We start from the raw sequence: 18,920 nt of genomic DNA on the forward strand, positions 1-18,920 counted from the left end.
CCCAGAAAACCCCTCCTTCCAGCTGGGCATTCAATACCACCATCCCCCAAGTCCCATCTCTGTCCTTTGTCTTTTGTCCCAGGTAAACAGGCCTCCTGGGTCTCCTCTTCTTCCAGCCTCTCCTCCTTTGTTCCCTTCTGGCTGGAACTGGCTGGTCAGGTCACCGGGGTCCTTTCCCCGCAGCCCGTTGTCCTTCCACTGGCCAGAACCAACTGTGACTATAGAGCAATAGGTTAGAGGGCTTTTCCTTCACCCTCCCACTTCTCTGGTTCCTATCACGCAGACAGCAGGCAGCAAACGACCAGCAGTTCATAGTGCAGACAATGCGATGTTCATGGGAGTTAATGTCCAGCAAGCGTGATTCCAATTTCCCTTCCCCCCACTTCCTGTTTGACCCCAGTAATATTCTCAGCTACACCTTAACCGATCATTTTACTGAAATTTAACTAACCAATCCTAACATCCTGTAACATAATTCTCTAACCTATTATATCCCATTACCCTAATTAACTTACATCTAGCAAAGTTAATTATACAGCAGACAGAAATGATTAGAGAACCAGGCAGATTAACATTAGAAAAGTGGGGGCCATGAAGATAAAACAGACAGAAATGAGAGTTTCACAACCACAGCCACTGAGAAGTGATTTCTTGCCAGACGGGATGCTATCAAACTAAGGCCTTGTCTACGCTGCCACGTTACAACTTTGTTGCTCGGGGGGTGAAAAAACACCACCCTGAGCACAGCAAGCTTCAGTGCTGTAACGTGCCAGTGTAGACAGGGCCCCAGCGCTGGGAGCTACAGGGGGTGGGTTTTTTACAGTTCTGGGAGAGCTCTCTCCCAGTCCTGGTATCATGACTACACAAGCCACGGCAGAACTTTTAATGTTGCTAGTGGAGACTTGCCCTAAGTTTTCTTCAACCATGTTAAGATCTGTTTCTTTATCTGGTGGTGATGGGCACTGTCGGGACAGGATCATCTTCCTAACAGCCTGTGATAAATGAAGGGGGGGGAGGTAGCTCCCTTTTGTGGACACCCAGCCAGCCAGTAGCTATAAAATCCCTCTTAGTAGCTGTTCTTTAATTGCTCTACCTGTAAAGGGTTAAAAAGTCTCACTACTACACATAGGTAAAAGGAAGGGAGTGAGGACCTGGCCAAAAGAGCCAATGGGAAGGCTCGAACTTTTTAAAATTGAAAAAAGACTCCCCCCTTTTGTCTGTCTGCTGTTGTTCTCTGGGGAGAGGTGGACAGGGCAGAGCTCTGCTGTAGGAAGCTTGGGCCAGGTATGAAAAATCATCAGTATCATACCTAGAAACTGCTCATTTGTAACCTCAGATTTGTAAGTAGATCAGGGAATGTCTGGGAAGGCGCGATTGGGTTTATCCCTTTTATTTCTTAATGGCTTAAGGATTCCTCTGTGCTACCCCCAGGTGCTTTTGTTTTGCTTATAACCTTTAAGCTGAACCTGAAGAAAGCTATTCTTGGTGCTTAATCCTTATAGTTGTTTTTTTTTTTTAAACCTAGCAATAGCCTGAGTTCTCAGATGTATTTTCTTTCTTTTTTTTTTTTTAATTAATAACATTTACCTTTTTAAGGAACAGAATTGGATTTTTGGGTCTAAGAGGTTTGTGCATGTTGTTTAATTAGCTGGTGGCAACAGCTGATTTCCTTTGTTTTTTCTCTCTCTGCTCTTCCCCGGAGGGGAGGGGGTGAAAGGGCTTGAGGGTACCCCTCAGGGAGGAATTCCCAAGTGCCCCTTCCTGGGCTCTCCAAGGGGTTCTGCTCTTGGGTGGTGGCAGCATTAACCAATCCAAGGACAGAGAAAAGCTGTAACCCTGGGAGTTGAAAACGAGCCTAGAGTGGCCAGTGTTAATTTTTAGAGTCCTTGTGGGCCCCACTTCCTGCGCTCAAAGTGGGGAATCAGCCTTGGCACAGTCCCAAACCCTCTTATTTCAGTGTGGGGGGGGGTTGGGATGTGAGGATGTGACCGTTCACTTCCCAGCGTATGGCTGCCCCCACTGCTTAGCCAAAGGCCTTAGCCTAAGAACCAGGCCTCAGACTGTCACAGTGAGAGAAGGCCCAGACACAGGCAGACTGTGGTTTTGATTCTTTGTTTTATACCCCTGTAACTAGCTACGTGATAAAAATACACCTAAGTTCTTAAGTATAGACCTCTACAGGCAGGCCTGAATATTTATATCCTAACACTCCACCCCCTTTCTTTTCTGTTGGGATCCTTCTGCCCAGGTATCCCTGGGAAAGCACAGGACATGGGGCGACACATTTCCTGATAGGGCCAGGCATCGAGGTGAAATGTGCCGATGCGCCATCTGTCGCACTGCCCCTTGTGCAGTACAATGCCCGACACCTTGTCTGGTACGGGTGTACCACACCTATTCCAGTTAATGCTCCGGACTTCCCATTGTAGTGGGCCTGAGAAGGTTGGGTCTGGGCTGTCTAGTGCACTGGGGGGGGGCTTACTACCTTACGTATAGGTTATAATTAGTGGCCGTTCTTTAGAGGGTTGATTGTTCCATTTGTAACGTAACACAAGTATACAGAACAATACACCAGCCGCCATCATAATCCACAGCAACACCGAGAATCCTGGCCACTGCAGTATGGGCCAACATCCTGGCCACCTCCAAGAACACTGCTTCTCCTCCTTCGATAGCGTTAAAATTCGGTCAGTGCCATCCTGACGTGTGTATTGTAACTGTGTCCAACTCTTGGCTGTTGAGGTGAGTTCCTCCTGTAATCTTTGTGTACTCTGGTCCATGTTGTGCGTTCATTGACTATCCACAATGAAATTCAGTGCTGTCTGCGCCATTTGACTACTTGGGATGGGATTGGGTAATAGGTGCTGGTTCGATTGTCCTCAGCAACGTGTTCCACAGATCCATTTGTGCACCATAGTCCCAACGGCAGTACGTACCTGTGTGTAACTGTGCCAGATTCTGGTGCAATTGTGGCCCCAAATGTTGTGTACATTCCCAGTAAATATCCCAGACCCCGTATATATCACCGCTAATGGCCCCCATTTGCAACAGGCCTTTAATTCTGCCCTCCATGGCCATTGCGGACGAACACATTCAGATATTTTCTCTGGACAAACAATTACTTAACTGGATTATTGCCCATTTTACACCATTCCATCCTCCCCAGCTCTCTCCCAGTGGGTCCCAGCGAGCGCCTCCCTTTCTCATTATTCCTATAGGGCTCATGGGGACCCACCTTCAGAGCTATCCCATTCCAAGGCATCACAGTAACTATTACAAGGCGCTAACCCCAGAGTTGAGGGTTTTGTATCCCCAAGCGCACGTCCCTCTCCCAAGTCAGCCTTCTGAGGTCACCCCCCACCCATGTCACGAGGTTTAATGTCCACTGAATTAGCCACAGGTTCACTTTTGCTGTCCTTTTCCATCCCATTGTGATTGCAGACTGTTGCTGGGCCAGTAGCTCATTGATTTGCTGCTGCAATTTTACATTCTGGCTTATCAGTTATGTAACGGTCTCCCAGATTTCATACACCCAACCCTGCGTTTCCTGCTGCCCACAAACCCCTTTTCCAGCGACGATTCTGTGTATGTCCCCAAACCCACCAATTACGTTGTTGCTTCAAGCCTTTTGTGTATGTGCTGCAGTTGGGGTGTACCTGGTCCACCCACCATTCTCTGGGGTGCACCATCCATGTTATGGACTGGAAAGACACATTGAAAAGCGCTGGTTGCACCCGCTTCCACACCTTCTTCCGTTGAGGGGTATTTCTGGCTCCAGGCTGCGGCCAGTTTAGATCAGGATTCTTCCAGCTTGGCATCCATATTACCTGTAGGGTTACATTCTGCAAAGCAATTCAATTGTCATACCCAGCGTCCTGGGGAGACTGTATGCTTGGAGGGGTCACTTTGGGGGGTGCTGCAGGGGTGTGTGTGTACTGGGAGGGTTTTGGGGAGGTCCTGGAGGAGGTACCTGGGGGGTACCTGAGGGGTGTTGGAGGGGGTACCTGTGGCCTCACTCTGGAGGTGGGGGGCAGTGTCACTTCCTGTTATGGTGGTGGATACAAGTCCAGGAGGCAGCACCCGCCCGTCAGTCAGCACCTTCCTTTGGGCCTCTCCCCCTGCCCAGGGCGGGGAGCTGGGGCCTGGCCTGTCACAGCAAGGAAGAATCCCAGACCTGGACATTTCCTCATATTTCAAAAAGCCGCGCGGACGGAGATCGAAGGACCAAAAAGAGGATAACGTCCAGGAGAACCCCAACATATGATCACAATACCCCTCAGGAGCCTGTCCTGGTCCTTCAAAATCCCCCCTCAGGGGCCCCATCACCCCCCCATGGTCCCTCAATATCTCCGCTCAGGGGCCCCACCTTCCCCCTCATGGTCCCTCAATATCCCCCCTCGGGAGCCTCTGCCAGCCCCTCTCATGGTGCCTCAATAGTCCCCCTCAGGATCCCCAGTCACCCCTCCCCCAAATCCCTCTATATCCCCCCTCAGGAGCCCCAGCCACCCCCCTCACAGTCCCTTAATATCCCCTGTCAGGAGCTTCCGCTATCCCGCCCCCACGGTCCCTCAATACCCCCCTCCCCACTGAAAACACCAACTCCCTCCATCTCCCCATAGCTCACCCTGCTATCTCCCTCATTGCACTTCCAACCGTTCAAAGGGTTTGGGGGCCAGGGGGTGTGAGACGGGGCAGCTTCCCCCCCAGGTCTTTGTGTCACCACCATTTCTTCCCACCTTTTCCAGATTTCCTTAGTAAGGTCCCCCGGGTACAGCCCCATGGTCTCCGGCACAGCATGGGCACAATCGGGATAGACCCCTAATGGACACAGGCCCTAAGTTCCTGGCTCTGGCCCTCTCCGTCCCCTTCTCCTCCCCTCTCACAGATCTGCCTCCTCTGTGTTCTCCAGGCTCTCTTGGTCCCTGCCAGGCTCCCTCCCTTCTCTGGACATCCGGCTCCATCCTTGGGACTCTCTTCCTCACCTTCTCCCGATATCCTGCCCTTGACTCAGGAGGACTGGAGCACTCTGGAGGACTGAGACACTGATTTCAGGGTCTAGGGCAGAGGTGCTGGAACAATTTGTATAGCGGGATGCTGAGATCCATTGACTCAAACTGTAAACCTTGTATATAATGGAAACCATTTCAAGCCAGGGGGTGTGGCAGCTCCCCCAGCTGCTCTAATTCCAGCACCTATGGTCTAGGGCAGCTCAAGACAAGAGGTCTGAGTCTGGTGGTTCGTCCTGGAGTCCCGAGCCAGCAGCAGTGACTGGACTCTCCCAGTCCCAGCTGGCTCAGAAGCATGTGGGACTCTATACACACAGATACCTGGCTGCACAGTGGGTGACAGCAGGGCCAGTTTGTAACAACCTTACCCTGCTCTCTAATAGCTGCAGATTGGCTTAAACACGGAAGCAGGAGGTTTAATGGACTCTCCAGTTTTTTGTTAGTGTTAATTATGACTCTGGGTAGTCTTGATACCCATATAACTATCCAGTGCAAATCTGCAGGGCTGAGGGGGAGATGGAGTCAAAGCCAGGGTCCAGCTGATGCCCCTCACTCTGTGTTTTCCTAAGAGCCACAAAAATCAGATGCACAAAGTGTCAGATCCAGCTGACTGGGAGTTTATTAAAAGACAAAAGTATTGCGCTAAGATCTGCAGTGATGACAAAACCACAAGCAGCGAATACACAGAGCAAAGAGATGCAATCACATGAATTACTGACTGTGGAATATAGAGCAAATAATTTGCGATAGGCTGGTGCGTGGCATCATATGAACCAATCGTCATCAAAGCCCGACACATCGCGGTTACAAACTGCAAATCCCAGGTGAGTCTGAGCGGTGTGGGGTGATTCCCTGACGCCAGGCCAATCTAAACTCCACATTAAACAAACACATCAGCACCAAAACCACCATCAGCAGCAGCTCAAACTGCAGCTCAGGCCCATATGAAAAATCTCACTTCAGCAATTTAACTCTTAATCCTCTGATATGGGTTTAGGAGCCAGATGCTTCCAAACCCTGCTCAGGGTACAACTTAGTTACAGAGCTAATAACAGCCTCTAGCACAAGGACGGCAGATGGAGAAAAGAATCATTAGCAAACCTCTGCTATGAGACCCATTAAACAGATCCCCAGAGTGGGTCAATGGGATTGGATCAATGGAGCTCGGTGCAATACTGGGGATCTGTGCTCGGGGTTTCTAACCAAGTCTGTTTCCCTGGGGCGCAGGGACCCGCATTAGAGCAGTGTTGAGTTGAGAGCTGAGCCCATGGGAGCTGAGCAGGATACAGGTCTCAGGTCGGTGTCTTACTGCTCAGAAATCTATTTTTAATGGTGTTTTTTTAATTAATTGCGTTCACAGGCTTTAGGTTGAATTGGTCTAACCCTGCATTGAATGGCAAAGGAGAAAGGACTCAGGAAAAGAACAAAAGCTGGAAGGAGCTGGTTCCGGTTTCAACTATTTTCTGATCACATTTTGCGCTGTTATTACAGCTCTGATGGCTGCTCACGGTCAGATTCTGCACCGGTTTACACCGCATGCAATAGGCCACATCCTCAGCTGGTGTCAATCGCTCCATTGGACTCAAGGAATCTCCACTGGTTTACACAGAGAAAGTTAAAATATATTTTAAAACTCTTGCTTGATGCTTTTAATTAATTTAGATCAGGACCTTTTGAGCTGGTATTTGCCCTGATGCTGTCCCTCAATTATCCCAGCTGGGGCCTGGCTTAAAAAAATTGTGGGGCCAGGGAACTGTACCTCAGTTTTTCCTGTTCCTCCGCACTAGAAATACATCTTTGTATTTTAAAGCTCAAACTCTGGAGATCTTTTTCAATATTTTTTTTTCTTTGGTTGCATGAAATCAGAGTACAGAAGAATCTGTCATTGTCCTCTGGTTGGCTCCAATCTCCATCTGCCAGAGGCGTGTATCAGTTTACTGGTCTTTTGTGGCTGTTATTCATTTGTTTTCTCTTCTGTCTCCAATGCCTTGATCAGGACTCTTTGGGCGTCTTCAGCGACATCATCTAAAAAGTTGTTCAGCATTCTGTATGTCACTGTGAAAGACCTCTCTGCAGCAAATATGGTCCCAACCACCGGTATCATGCTGATAAAATGTTTAGCTAAAATTAGACCCTTTCCTGCAGCCTTAGTCAGCTGCTTCTCAGCCATTTCTTCTGAAATATTTTTGGCCAGTGGGGACTTGATCACGCCCTTCAGCTCAGCGACAGACTTCCCAACCTGGCTAGCGAGTATAAAGAGGGAACTGTCATCCAGCCCAAAGCTCTCACAATACCCTCTCATGTTATCCACCAGGATGCCAACATCGCACTTCACCGAGAGAACCGGGAGAGGAACAGCAGCAATGGTGCACGACTTCAGGGCTTGTTTCCAGATCTGTCTTTGCAAAGCTTTTTTTTTCTTTTCCAAGATTGGTTTGGAAAGGTTGGGCAGGGCCAAGAGGAAAAGGAATTTCTTGTGACTTTCCAGTTCCTTCAGCAACGTTTTCTGCAGTTTGGAAGAATCGTATTTCTGAAATTCTTTGCTTGACACCAGGAAAACCTGCGGGGAGCTCATCCCTTCTCCGCACAGGTGTTCGATGCAGTCGTTTCTGATTTGCTCCAGGGTTCTCTCCTCATTGAAGCTCTTTTTGTGTTTCTCATTGTAAATGTCCAAGTCCACCTTGGAGCGCACAAAGTAAAACTTCTTCCCCATCTTATGGATCTCCTGGGCCAGTTTGGCGTGGTTGGCCCTGAACCGCTCCGAAGCAATGACGACGAAGAAGTCATAGCGATTGAATGTCACCTGCTCCAGGTAACTGTCTGGCTGAAAAGCTGGGGTCCCAATCCCCGGCAGGTCCCAGAAGATCACATTGCGGTACTTGGAATGCTGGTACGGCATTGGTTCTTTGGTTGTCTCTACCACCCCGGTCTTAGCAGCTTCTTTGTCTTCATCTCCCAGGCCCCGGAGGGCATTGAGGAAGGACGATTTCCCAGCTCCTGACTCCCCTGTGATTGCAATGTTGAGCTCGGTGTTTTTAAACAACTCGTCAGACCTGTGCACCACATACGCTGCTCCTGAGAGGTCTCCTGCTTCGAGAGCAGCCTTGATCTCATCAGTTTCCTGCTCAGACAGACCAGGCAGTGTATTTCTGTCTTTTGAAAATTTGTTACCAGGGATAAATTTTAGTTCTTCCATCTTCCTATGGAGAAAAAATAAAAATTACACATAGTCTTTTTCCTCCCACAGAACAAAGTCATCTAGGAATTTTAATCTGCAAGGAGCAAAAAAAAGAAAAAAATGTTACTTAGTGCTAGTTACTATCTGTGGGGGGAGGGTACCGATGACTCCATTTCCCTCCCCTGGCAGCTAGCGGATAGAACAGTAGACTGGGACTCAGTGGACCTGCATTCTATTCCCACCTCTGCCAATGGTGTGCAAGTCACTGCCATGTGCCTCAGTTTCTCTATCTGTATAAGGGGGCTAATGGTAAGCACTTTAGAGCAGGAGTGGGAAAACTTTTTGGCCCGAGGGCCACATCGGGGTTCAAAATTGTATGTTTCCCCATCTGTAACATGGGGATATTGAAAAGGGCTTTAGACCTACTGATGGAAAAGCATGACATAAAAGTCAGGTATTCTTATTTATCATATGTGTCCTGTACTTCCTGTGGGGCTGGCACACTCTCCCCTTTGCCCAGCACCTCTGAGAGCCAACAGTTCTAGTCCGATTCTGCTGCTTCAGGTCAGAGCTGCGCAGTAGGAGATATTGGAGGAGGGTTCAGCTGTGCCCATCCAAAGCCCTATGTCTTCATGGGTCCCCATCTCTGTCCCTCCTTCCAAAAATGCCCTCGCTGACTCCACTTCTGTCCCTGCCTCCTCTTCCCTGGTCCTCAGCCCTGACAATGCCTGCCCCACCCCCAGGCCCAGGGTATGCTGGGCAGGCAGAGAGATGGGAGACAAGGATGGAGAGAGCCTGGCTGTGGGCCATGGGGTGCTGGAAAATGATCTTTCAAAAAAAGCCAAGGAAATGGACTGCCCCCAAAGTTTGTAGGTGCAGCGTTAAGGTGGCCTGGAGGTGCCCTTCCAGAATATGGAAAGTGGCTAAACATAAACCTCTGACAATCGGGACGTGATGAGTTAAAATGCTCGGGGAGGGGGCGTAGCAGAGGTGAGCTGGGGTGGCCCTGCGGTAGCTCCCCCCCAAACTTGAGGCATCCCCCCCGCGGCAGCTCCCCACCCCAGCTCACCTCTGCTCCACCTCCTCCCTGAGCACACTGCCCCTGCTCTAATTCTCCTCCCCTCCCAGGCTTGTGGCACCAAACAGCTGGGGTGGGGAGCTGCCGCACAGCTCCCTGGGCCGGGGGGCGGGAAGCTGATGCGGGTGGGGGGTGCCTCAGTGCAGGGGGGAGCTGCCGCAGGGCTCCTCTCCCCAGCTTACCTCTGCTATGCCCCCTCCGCGAGCACGCCGTCGCTGCTCCACTTCTCCCACCTCTCAAGCTTGTGGTGCCAATCAGCTGTTTGGCTCTGCAAGCCTGGGAGGGGAGGAGAATTAGAGCAGGGGCAGCATGCTGGGGAGGAGGTGGAGCAGAGGTGAGCTGGGGTGGGGAGCTGCTGCACGGCTCCCCGCGGGGGGAGCTGCCTTGAGGGGGTCGCCTCATGGCGGAGGGGGGTTGGGGAGTGGGGGTTGGGGAGTGGCCACAGGGCTCGGGGGGCACAAGGTGGAAGTTTCACCTAGGGCGCAAAACTTCCTTGCACCGGCCCTGCACACCCGCAAAGCTACCCGCTTATCCCCCTTCACTCTGTCTTCACACTCTCCTCTGCCATCGTGCCTACAAACAGCCTGACAATGGTTAGGGAGCGGAGGTGCTCAGATCCCTCCCCACCCATCTCTCATGCTGACAAACAGCGATGTGCGTGTAAGCAGAGTCAGCTCTACCCTGACATCTGGTGATGAATTATGGCGAGTGTGAAAAAGAATTTCAGGGCTGATCGTGTTTGCATAGGCACACCCACCCCACCTGGCATAGCCCATGGCAGCCTGGGATGGTTGCTTTGGCAGCTGTGGGATCCCCAATTTCTTTGTGGTTGGGGCGGAAGGAGTGGAGCGTTGTCACCCTGACTGTGTGGATGAGGAACTGTGAGACTGCTTTGTGATAGGGAGTCTCGCCATCAACTGAGTGGCACTTAGACAAGGGAGTGGGCTCCTTGTGGGAGCCAGAAGCACCAATTGCACCTTCTCCTCTCTCCACAGTTGAATATTGGAGCTGATTTTTGATTCCTTTAAGAATCTAAGTTACAGGTTACTGAACTGAACTCATTAAGAGCTGAAATCTCTAAAGAGCTGTGCTAACTAGTGGGGGAGCCTGAAGCTATATTGCAGAGCAGAGCAGCTGGTGGAGTGGAGCAATTTGTGGGATGGTTGGAGCGGCCCATGGAGCGAGCAGAGCTGAGCAGTTTGTGGGGACAGCTGGAGTGGATCACGGGACGGCTGGTGGAGCAGAGCAGCTGGTGGAGCAGTGCGGAGCTGAGCAGTTTGTGGGGAAGGTGGAAGCAGAATCTCACAGAGAGGCAGGGCAGTCTGCCCCGGACCATGTAAGGTGCCCCTTTCTACCCAGGCTGGCGGAGGGAAAACCCCTGCAGATAGACTTTTGAACTCTGCGGCTGCACTGACCCTGGACAGAGACTTTTGGGTTGCGGGACTTTTGGGACTGTGGGTGATATTTGGGTTGTTGGACTATTGGGACATTTGAGGTATTGGACTTTGGAGTCTTGGGGTGATTTTTGGGTGGCTGGACTCTTGGGACATTTGAGGTATCGGACTTTGGAGTCTTGGGGTGATTTGGGGGTTGCTGGACTCAAGAGCCCAGGGAAAAGGACACGGCCTAGTTGAGATGTTTTCCCAATTTAATGCTACGTTGTTTATCTCATGTTATTAAACATTTTCTGCTACACCGAGACTCTGTGCTTGCGAAAGGGGAAATATTGACTCTTTGAGGTACCCAGGGGTGTGTGTAAGATTTTCCCAGGTCGCTGGGTGGGGGCTAGAGCTGGTTTTGCATTACATTGTTGGGAGGGGATCCCTATGTACTGAACTCGGCCCTTGCTGCTATCAACTCGGCCTGGCAGAAGGGTTTCACAAGCATGATGGAAATGGCTATGTGTTCACACAACACGTCTTTAATATCACGCTAACACAACGCAATTACCCCTAATATCATGTTGGTTACCCACATCCAGCTAACACCCTGCTAAATGTTTCCAGGCCTGATACTCATTTCAGCTAAGGCTTTGGCCTCTTCCCACTGCCAGATCAACGTAAAGTGCCCTTAATGGCAGTGGGAATCAGGGCCTGAGCCTTTGGTTGCCACGTGTTCTAACGCTGTGTAACCTCCCAGCACAGAGCAGCCCCAGGACAGACACTGGTTACGGACTATGAAATATGGTGCACATCAATAGTGTCGTGGTGGTGACATGGGCCAATCATCCTCTGAGCCCAACTCAGGTTAGTCTGAGCCATGATAGTGATTCCTGGACACCCAGAAAACCAAAACTCTGCATGAGAAAACAAGCAGGTAACTGCAGCTCCAATCACAGGAGCTGCCTCTGGGGTCGCTCTGCTCTGATAGCTTTCCTGGACTATTATATTGGCGGCCTAGTGGCTTAGGTCCAGATTCTGGTATGTGCTCACATACACTCTGGAAATCCCTTTGACTTCACTGTAAGTCAGGGCCAAATTTAGTGCAAACTCTGCACTGTTCTCTTTATTCACAGGAAAGGTTAAACGTTCCACAAAGGGACACTTTGTTATGCAGGTGGTTAGATGAGGTGATCCTAACGGTCCCTTCTGGCCTTAAACATCGATGGAGTTTCAGCCACTTCAGGCCTGAAATTTAGATGTGGTTCATTTTACAAAAATTTCAAACCCTAATCCCTACAGAAATGGGTTCATGAGATTGTGTGAAGCACATTATTCAGGGCAAAGAGTTTGATTTGGATTTCAAGATTTCCCTGCTTTGCTGGTATCCAAATATCACCACCTTGTGCTAGTGCATGAGAGCCTAAGAAAGAAAGTGACTCAGTGCACTGCAAAAAGTAAAAGGCCAGATCTTGACTTCAGTCCAGCTGGAAATAGACAAAATATTTTAACGGTGAGGGTGATTAACCATTGGAATAAGTAATCAAGGGTTGTGGCGGATTCTGTAGCCCTGGGAATTTTAAAATCAAGACTGGATGTTTCTCTAAGAGATCTGCTCTAGGAATTGTCATGAGGCAGCTCTCTGGCCTGTGTTCTGCAGGAGATCAGGCTTGGTCATCACAATGGTCCCTTTTGACCTTGGAATCTATGACTGTGTGAAATTTACACTAACTTTTTGCCATATGAGGGTATGGCCCCAGCAGCTTAAATAATGAAAACTGGAGTATGTCTTAAAACTTGTGTCAAGTATTATTACTGTCGAGGTTATCTCTATCCCAGACTTTTCAGGTTCGTTATCTGACCGCAAAAGACAAACAACCCAGCAAGATCCAAATACCAAGTTCTTTATTAATGCATGCACACATCAACAAAGAAAAAGCCCATTTTCCACACAGAACCAGCCCCCCTTCTGCAGATTCAAACTGTTTTATTAGCTGCTCTGTCGCGTCATCACTGTACCTCCCCAGTTATACTTTCCCAGCATACAAGAGAAAAACAAAGAGCAACTGTTATTTCTTGATAAGCTTCAAAAAGGTACAAGTTGCTTCACAAAGTGTCTGCAAGCATTTTCCCCAGACTCTGCAAGCACGCTGGTATCTAGCAAGGTCATAAATTTGGCCTGTCTACCCCAGTCAGTAAACTTTTCAGTAGGCCTTGCTGTGTTATTGCTTAGCAAAACAGGCCATCAAGGCAAACTCATCATTACTAAATAACATAGAGCAAAGTTTCGTTACACAGTATTTGTTCTGAGAGTCTTTCCCTTCGGAGCGTTTAACAGAAATTGTGGGATCAGAGACCTTTACCTCAATTTTACCCATTTCCCTACTTTAGGAAAGAATATTTGTTTTTAAAATACACCAAAGTCTGGAGATCTTTTTTTTTGACAGTTTCTTTTTTGCACTGTATTTGAGAATGAAGGGAAATGTCACCTCCCCCTCGGCTGACTCTGATCTCCAGCTGCCATGAGATATCAGGTACGTTCCTCTTTTGTGGCTGTTGTTAATCTCTTTTCTCAGCTCCCTCCAAAGCCCTTTTCAGGACTCTTTGAGCATCTTCTGCAACGTGAGCCACAAACGTACGCAGCAATCTGCCTGTGACTCTGTAAGATGTCACTGCGGCTATCGCAGTACCAATCCCTGGGATCATGCTGATGAAATACTTAGCTATCATCATAACTTGCCCTGTAGCCTCTTTCAGAAGCTTGAAAACCTCATCTCTTGATCTGTCTTTGGCCAGCAGGAATTGTATCACAGTCCTCAGCTCACTAGATTTGCCCATGGGCTTTTCAAGGGCTCTGAGGGAATAGTCGTCCAGGCCAAAGCTCTCACAGAACTTAGTCACGTTATCCACCAAGATGCCAACATCCCACCAAACAGAGAGAAATGGGAGAGGAATAGTAGCGATAGCACCTGAGTTAAAGGCTTGCTTCCAGATCTGCTGCTCCAGGGCCTCTTTCTTCCAGTTTAAGGGTTGTTCAGAAATTTTGAGCAGGACATGAAAGATGGCATGTCTCCTGTGAGTGTCAAGTTCATTCGAAAAGGTCTCCTGAAGTTGGGGAGCATCGTACTTTTCAAAGTCCCATCTCGACACCAGAAAAACCTGTGGGGAAAGGATGTCTGCTTCTTGCAGGTTCCTGATGCAATCGTTTCTGATAGTCTGCAGGACTGTCTCCTCCTTGACCTTCGTTTTTCCTTTTCTTTCACTGCGCAGGTCCATGTCCACCTTGGAGCGGACAAAGTAAAACTTCTTCCCCATCCTCTGTATCTCCTGGGCCAGGCTGGCATCCGACTCTCGGAACCGCCCTGCTGTGATAATGATGAAGAAATCATAGTGAGCAAAATCCACCTTCTCCACATATGTGTTTGTTGGATAATTTGGTGTCCCGATCCCAGGCAGGTCCCACATCGTGACATTTGGGTGCTTGGGATGCGGATAAGGAGTTGGCTCCTTTACTGATCCTATCACCTCGGTCTCAGCTGCACCTTCATCATCGTCAGCTAGGTTTCTTATGGCGTTGATGAAAGATGACTTGCCAGAGCCCTGCTCTCCGGTGATGGCAACGTCAAGCTTGGTGTTTTTTAACAACGCATCAGATTTCTTCACCACCGCGATGGCTTCAGCAAGGTTTCCTGCACAGACAGCAGCCTGGAATTCTTCATATTCCTCATGGGACAGACCATTAAGGTTATTTCCCCATTCTAAAAATAAATCTGCCCAGAAGCTTCTTGTAGCTGCCATTTTCCTGGGGAAAGAAACACCAATTCCAGCCATGATCAGTTCTTTGTGCCCAGAGACAATTTATTAACCCGCACACAGTAAACATATAGAGATATCTCCTATTAGTGCGCACATAAACCCACCAAGTTATAAGAAAAGGATCTTTGGTTACAAATTGTAAGAAGTCAAATAATCTACGGATAACTTCTCAGAGTGGCCAGCAAGGAAGGGTTCATTTCCACGTACCCTGATTCGCAGCGCCCCAATGTGACACTGGAGGGTGCTCTGCCACAGGGCATGTTTTGAGTGGTAGGAGAGGCCGTGTGCCCCTCAGTGCTGACCCCTGTGCCCAGCCCAGCGCTGTGCAGCAGAGAGCAGGGGGAGGGGCTCAATCGGGTGTCATCTCCCCGAAGAGTCAGTGCTGATCCTGAAGTCCCAGTGTGGTGCTGGGGGGCGCTGTGCTGCACAGAACAAGGGGGGAACAGAATCCCCTCAAAGTCAGAGCTGACTTGAGTGCATCTGCATGTTGTCAGGGAGAGCTCGTCTGCAGGGACAATCCTTGGTGGGGGAAATGCAACACTTTTAAGTTTCTGAAATAACAGGAAATCTTTCCACTGTCCAAGAAACTGAACCTGGCCTGACCCTGTGATTTTGAGTCTCAACTTAATTTCCTTGTTTCTGTGGGTCTGGACTTGGAGAATAGCATGGGAGAGACTTTTGGCCCCTCTGTTTTCCCCATAAGCTGAATCCTGTGTCAAGGTCAGCTCTCATGTGGGGACGCATAGAATGAATTCTCAATTAACATAAGAACCGCCAGACTGGATCAGAACAAACGTCCATCTGCCCCAGTCTCCTGTCTTCCACAGTGGCCAGTGCCAGGTGCCCAAGAGGGAATGAACAGAGCTGGGAAGCATCAAGTGCTCCATCCCCTGTAGAGCAGCCCCAGCTTCTGGCAATCAGCACGTTACGGCTATGGCTACCCTACAGATGTGGAGAAATTGGAGAGGGTCCAGAGAAGAGCAACACGTCTTGAGAACGTGACCTATGAGGGAAGGCTGAAGGAATTGGGTTTGTTTAGTTTGGAAAAGAGAAGACTGAGAGGGGACATGGTAGCAGTTTTCAGGTATCTAAAAGGGTGTCATCAGGAGGAGGGAGAAAACTTGTTCACCTTAGCCTCCAATGATAGAACAAGAAGCAATGGGCTTAAACTGCAGCAAAGGAGGTTTAGGTTGGACATTAGGAAAAAGTTCCTAACTGTCAGGGTGGTTAAACACTGGAATAAATTGCCTAGGGAGGTTGTGAAATCTCCATCTCTGGAGATATTTAAGAGTAGATTAGATAAATGTCTATCCAGGATGGTCTAGACAGTATTTGGTCCTGCCATGAGGGCAGGGGACTGGACTCAATGACCTCTCGAGGTCCCTTCCAGTCCTAGAGTCTATGAGTCTATGAACTGCAAACAAAATTCCTCTAGCCCTTAACTTTTGCATGGAAAAACAGGTGCGGGCCTGGCACGTGGAGCTGTTTAGCTGGCAGCCATCTGACATCAGCTCAAAAGCTGGTCTCCCTCCCCCACGCAGGTTGATCCAATACAAGATATTAGCTCACCCACTGTGTCTCTCTGAGGTGGGAGTGGCCCTGCTATTGTGGGGAACTTTCCTGGCTTCTCCTCTGCCCTGGTGGAATAGGACAGTGACAGAGTCTGAGTCGCTCCCTTCACCCGGAAAGCGGCCTGCCCTCAAGGGCTCCCCTTCCTCCCTCCTGAGCAGTAGAGTCCTTGTAACCCCAACAAGGCTGGGTCTGGGATCCCGGGGTGGGGGGCTGAACCCTCAGTCTCACCATGGTCACTCAGGGCAGGGGATGGGGTGTCCCCACCTTGGAGTACTCCCTGCACACTGGACACCTCCCTGGCCCCCTGATCCCTGCGTTACGTTCAACTCAAATACAACTTATTAAACACCAACTGTTAGCAAAATAAGGAAGAAATGGAAAGTGTTAAAGGAACAAGTGACACCCCCCCTCTGGGCACGGGGACACCACAACCCGCTGTCTCTGGCACAAGAGATAAGTTCACTATCTGCTCCTCACATGTCCCAGGCCTGTCTCCCATGCCCTGCATGAGCTGCAGCGTCACTGTGGTTCGACCCTCCTCTGGCAATGTCACAGCAGCTAGGGGACAGGAGCTCTCTTCCCACCATCGGCCCCCTGGCATTTAGCATCATTTTCTTCCTTTGTCACCTTGTCCCAGGTGAAAAAATGTAAAATGAAATCAGCGAGAGTAGGGAAACCTCCCATTTCCCACAGTTATATCCCTCCGCTGGCCACGCCTGTGCGTTGGGTCGCTCAGACAATTCAACACACGGGCTCCCCTGAAAAGCCTCCCCATACAATCAAACAATGGGCCGGCTCCCCTCCCCCACTGCCCCCTTGCTCCTCCAGGCAGAGGAAGCACAAACAGAAGCCCGCATTTGTGGGGGTGGCTGGTCCCCAGGGGGCCCCCAAAGCTGCCTGTGCCTAAAGTTAAAGGAAGGGGTTAGTGGGTCAAATGTGTCCAACCCCCAACAGCAAGTTCCCCTGTCCTGTGGCAGCATCGTGGGGCAGCCGATCTGGGAACGTACCTTACACAGCGTGTGCTGAGGAACTGTCCTTTACGGTCCAGGTGCCCCTAATGGGTGGGGTCAGGGAATCACTCTTTGCTGCTGGAACAAATTTAGCCCTTAGGAGAAAAATCCCCAGGAATTTGCTTCAGGGGGCGAAACAAGGAGAAGGGACTGTTGTCTACTGATTAAGTAGTTTCTTGTTTTGGTGAGCCTCGGGTCAGGGCTGAGCAGGGAGAGGTTGCTTGAATTCTGGGGCGGAACAGGATTCACCTCTCCCATTCTGGCAACAGATCCTCGATGAACCCTGTTCAGTTTCTGTTATTTTCCCCGTGTGTGACTGGCTGGTGAATGTAACGACAGTGCAAACCACCACCTGTGGGAGAAGCTGCTCTCCTTTTCTGCAGTCCGCCCGGCCCAAGGCATTTTCCATGTGCGCTGCCCCAGGCACCCTGTGTCACACCCCAAAATATGTATTTTTCTAAAGAATTAAAATTCCTTTTCATCTTCTCCAGTTGAAAAGTTGGATTTTTTTTTTAATTTGGAAAAATCTTCCCTTCCCTCACCCACCCACGCACCCACGTTTGCAGATTTTGTAAACTCATTATGGGGATCTCGTATCAGAGGGGGAGCCGTGTTAGTCTGGATCTGTAAAAGCAGCAAAGAGTCCTGTGGCACCTTATAGACTAACAGACGTTTTGGAGCATGAGCTTTCGTGGGTGAATACCCACTTCATCAGATGCATGTAGTGGAAATTTCCAGGGGCAGGTATATATATGCAGGCAAGCTAGAGATAATGAGGTCAGTTCAATCAGGGAGGATGAGGCCCTGTTCTAGCAGTTGAAGTGTGAAAACCAAGGGAGGAGAAACTGGTTTTGTAGCTGGCAAGCCATTCACAGTCTTTGTTTAATCCTGAGCTGATGGTGTCAAATTTGCAGATGAACTGAAGCTCAGCAGTTTCTCTTTGGAGTCTGGTCCTGAAGTTTTTTTGCTGCAGGATGGCCACCTTAAGGTCTGTTATAGTGTATGTGTAGTGCTATGGGGATCTCATTATTTTGTTTGTTATACCTCAGCGAGGTTGGGGGGGCTGTCTCCGTATCCCCGGAAGGGGCAGCGCTGGGGGCTAGCCTCCCCCAATCAGCCCTTCAGCGCTGCCAGGCGTGCACCGCCCAGGGCTCTGGCAGCAATTAAAAGGGCCCGGGTCTCTGGCTGTTACCATGTAGCAGTGGCAGTGACCGGGAGCCCCGAGCCCTTTTAAAGCAGTGGGGCCCGGGTCACCTGCCCCTTCATCCCCCCATGGACAGGTCTGTGTACAATAAAAGATTCTCTGTTGGCTGCCCCTTGCAAACTCATTCACACCAGTGCAAAGTGGGTGTACAACTCCACCGAGCCAGAATGGCAGCAGTCTAGACCCTTTTTGCACTGGTGTAAATGACAACACAACCTGGAGGAGGACCCAGTGCCTGATCTCAGCATGTCTCCAAAAGGGGGAGACAGCTTGGAAGGGGAACAATTTCCCATGTTTCTCTCTGTGCAGCAGGCAGGGGTTGGGGACAGAGAGTTCAGGGTTTCAGGTATTTGCTCTACTTGGCAGAGGGCTGAGGAAGGGGCTCCCAGGCTGCCCTGGGGAGAAGAGAAGAGGACCTGCAATGGCTAAGGAAGGAATGATTCACTCTGCAGCTGTGCAGAGAGAACGGGGTTAATCTAGGATCTGTTCCCAGACTGGGAGGGACAAATCCTGTTCTACCCCAGGGTACGGGAAGCCTCGCCCTGCTCAGCCCTGACCCGCGCCTCGCTAAAACCGAAAACTCTGTAATCATTAGAGAAAAGTCTGTCCCTTCTCCTTGTTCCAGTCCCTGAAGCAAAGTCCAGAAGAGTTTCCCCCTGATTTTGTTCCAGCAGCAA

The 18,920-nt window shown here is 49.9% G+C and overlaps 2 protein-coding genes across 3 annotated transcripts; both read right to left on the bottom strand.

Annotated features, from left to right (window-relative positions):
• Positions 1 to 5,602: 5,602 nt before the first annotated feature.
• LOC115640614 (interferon-inducible GTPase 5-like) lies at positions 5,603 to 17,659 on the bottom strand. 2 transcript variants are annotated; one of them, XM_030543504.1, is made up of 2 exons: positions 17,037 to 17,659; positions 5,603 to 8,206 (listed from the first exon to the last, which is right to left on the bottom strand). In XM_030543504.1, the coding sequence occupies exon 2, from the start codon at positions 8,200 to 8,202 to the stop codon at positions 6,961 to 6,963; it is 1,242 nt and encodes a 413-aa protein (XP_030399364.1). In that variant the 5' UTR covers positions 8,203 to 8,206; positions 17,037 to 17,659; the 3' UTR covers positions 5,603 to 6,960. The 2 variants fall into 2 exon arrangements, with proteins under 2 accessions (XP_030399364.1, XP_030399365.1); XM_030543505.1 differs by lacking the exon at positions 17,037 to 17,659 and adding an exon at positions 9,445 to 9,465.
• Positions 12,525 to 14,252, bottom strand: LOC115640620 (interferon-inducible GTPase 5-like). Its single transcript, XM_030543517.1, has 2 exons — positions 14,167 to 14,252; positions 12,525 to 14,006 (listed from the first exon to the last, which is right to left on the bottom strand). The coding sequence occupies exon 2, from the start codon at positions 13,954 to 13,956 to the stop codon at positions 13,201 to 13,203; it is 756 nt and encodes a 251-aa protein (XP_030399377.1). The 5' UTR covers positions 13,957 to 14,006; positions 14,167 to 14,252; the 3' UTR covers positions 12,525 to 13,200.
• Positions 17,660 to 18,920: the final 1,261 nt, after the last annotated feature.

Source organism: Gopherus evgoodei, unplaced genomic scaffold (assembly GCF_007399415.2).
Source record: "Gopherus evgoodei ecotype Sinaloan lineage unplaced genomic scaffold, rGopEvg1_v1.p scaffold_31_arrow_ctg1, whole genome shotgun sequence".
NCBI classification, from domain to species: domain Eukaryota; kingdom Metazoa; phylum Chordata; order Testudines; family Testudinidae; genus Gopherus; species Gopherus evgoodei.

What these genes read in the sequence shown, in the direction of transcription:
- LOC115640614 (XM_030543504.1), bottom strand. Translation starts at nt 8,202, where the DNA reads ATGGAAGAACTAAAATTTATCCCTGGTAACAAATTTTCAAAAGACAGA.
- LOC115640620 (XM_030543517.1), bottom strand. Translation starts at nt 13,956, where the DNA reads ATGGGGAAGAAGTTTTACTTTGTCCGCTCCAAGGTGGACATGGACCTG.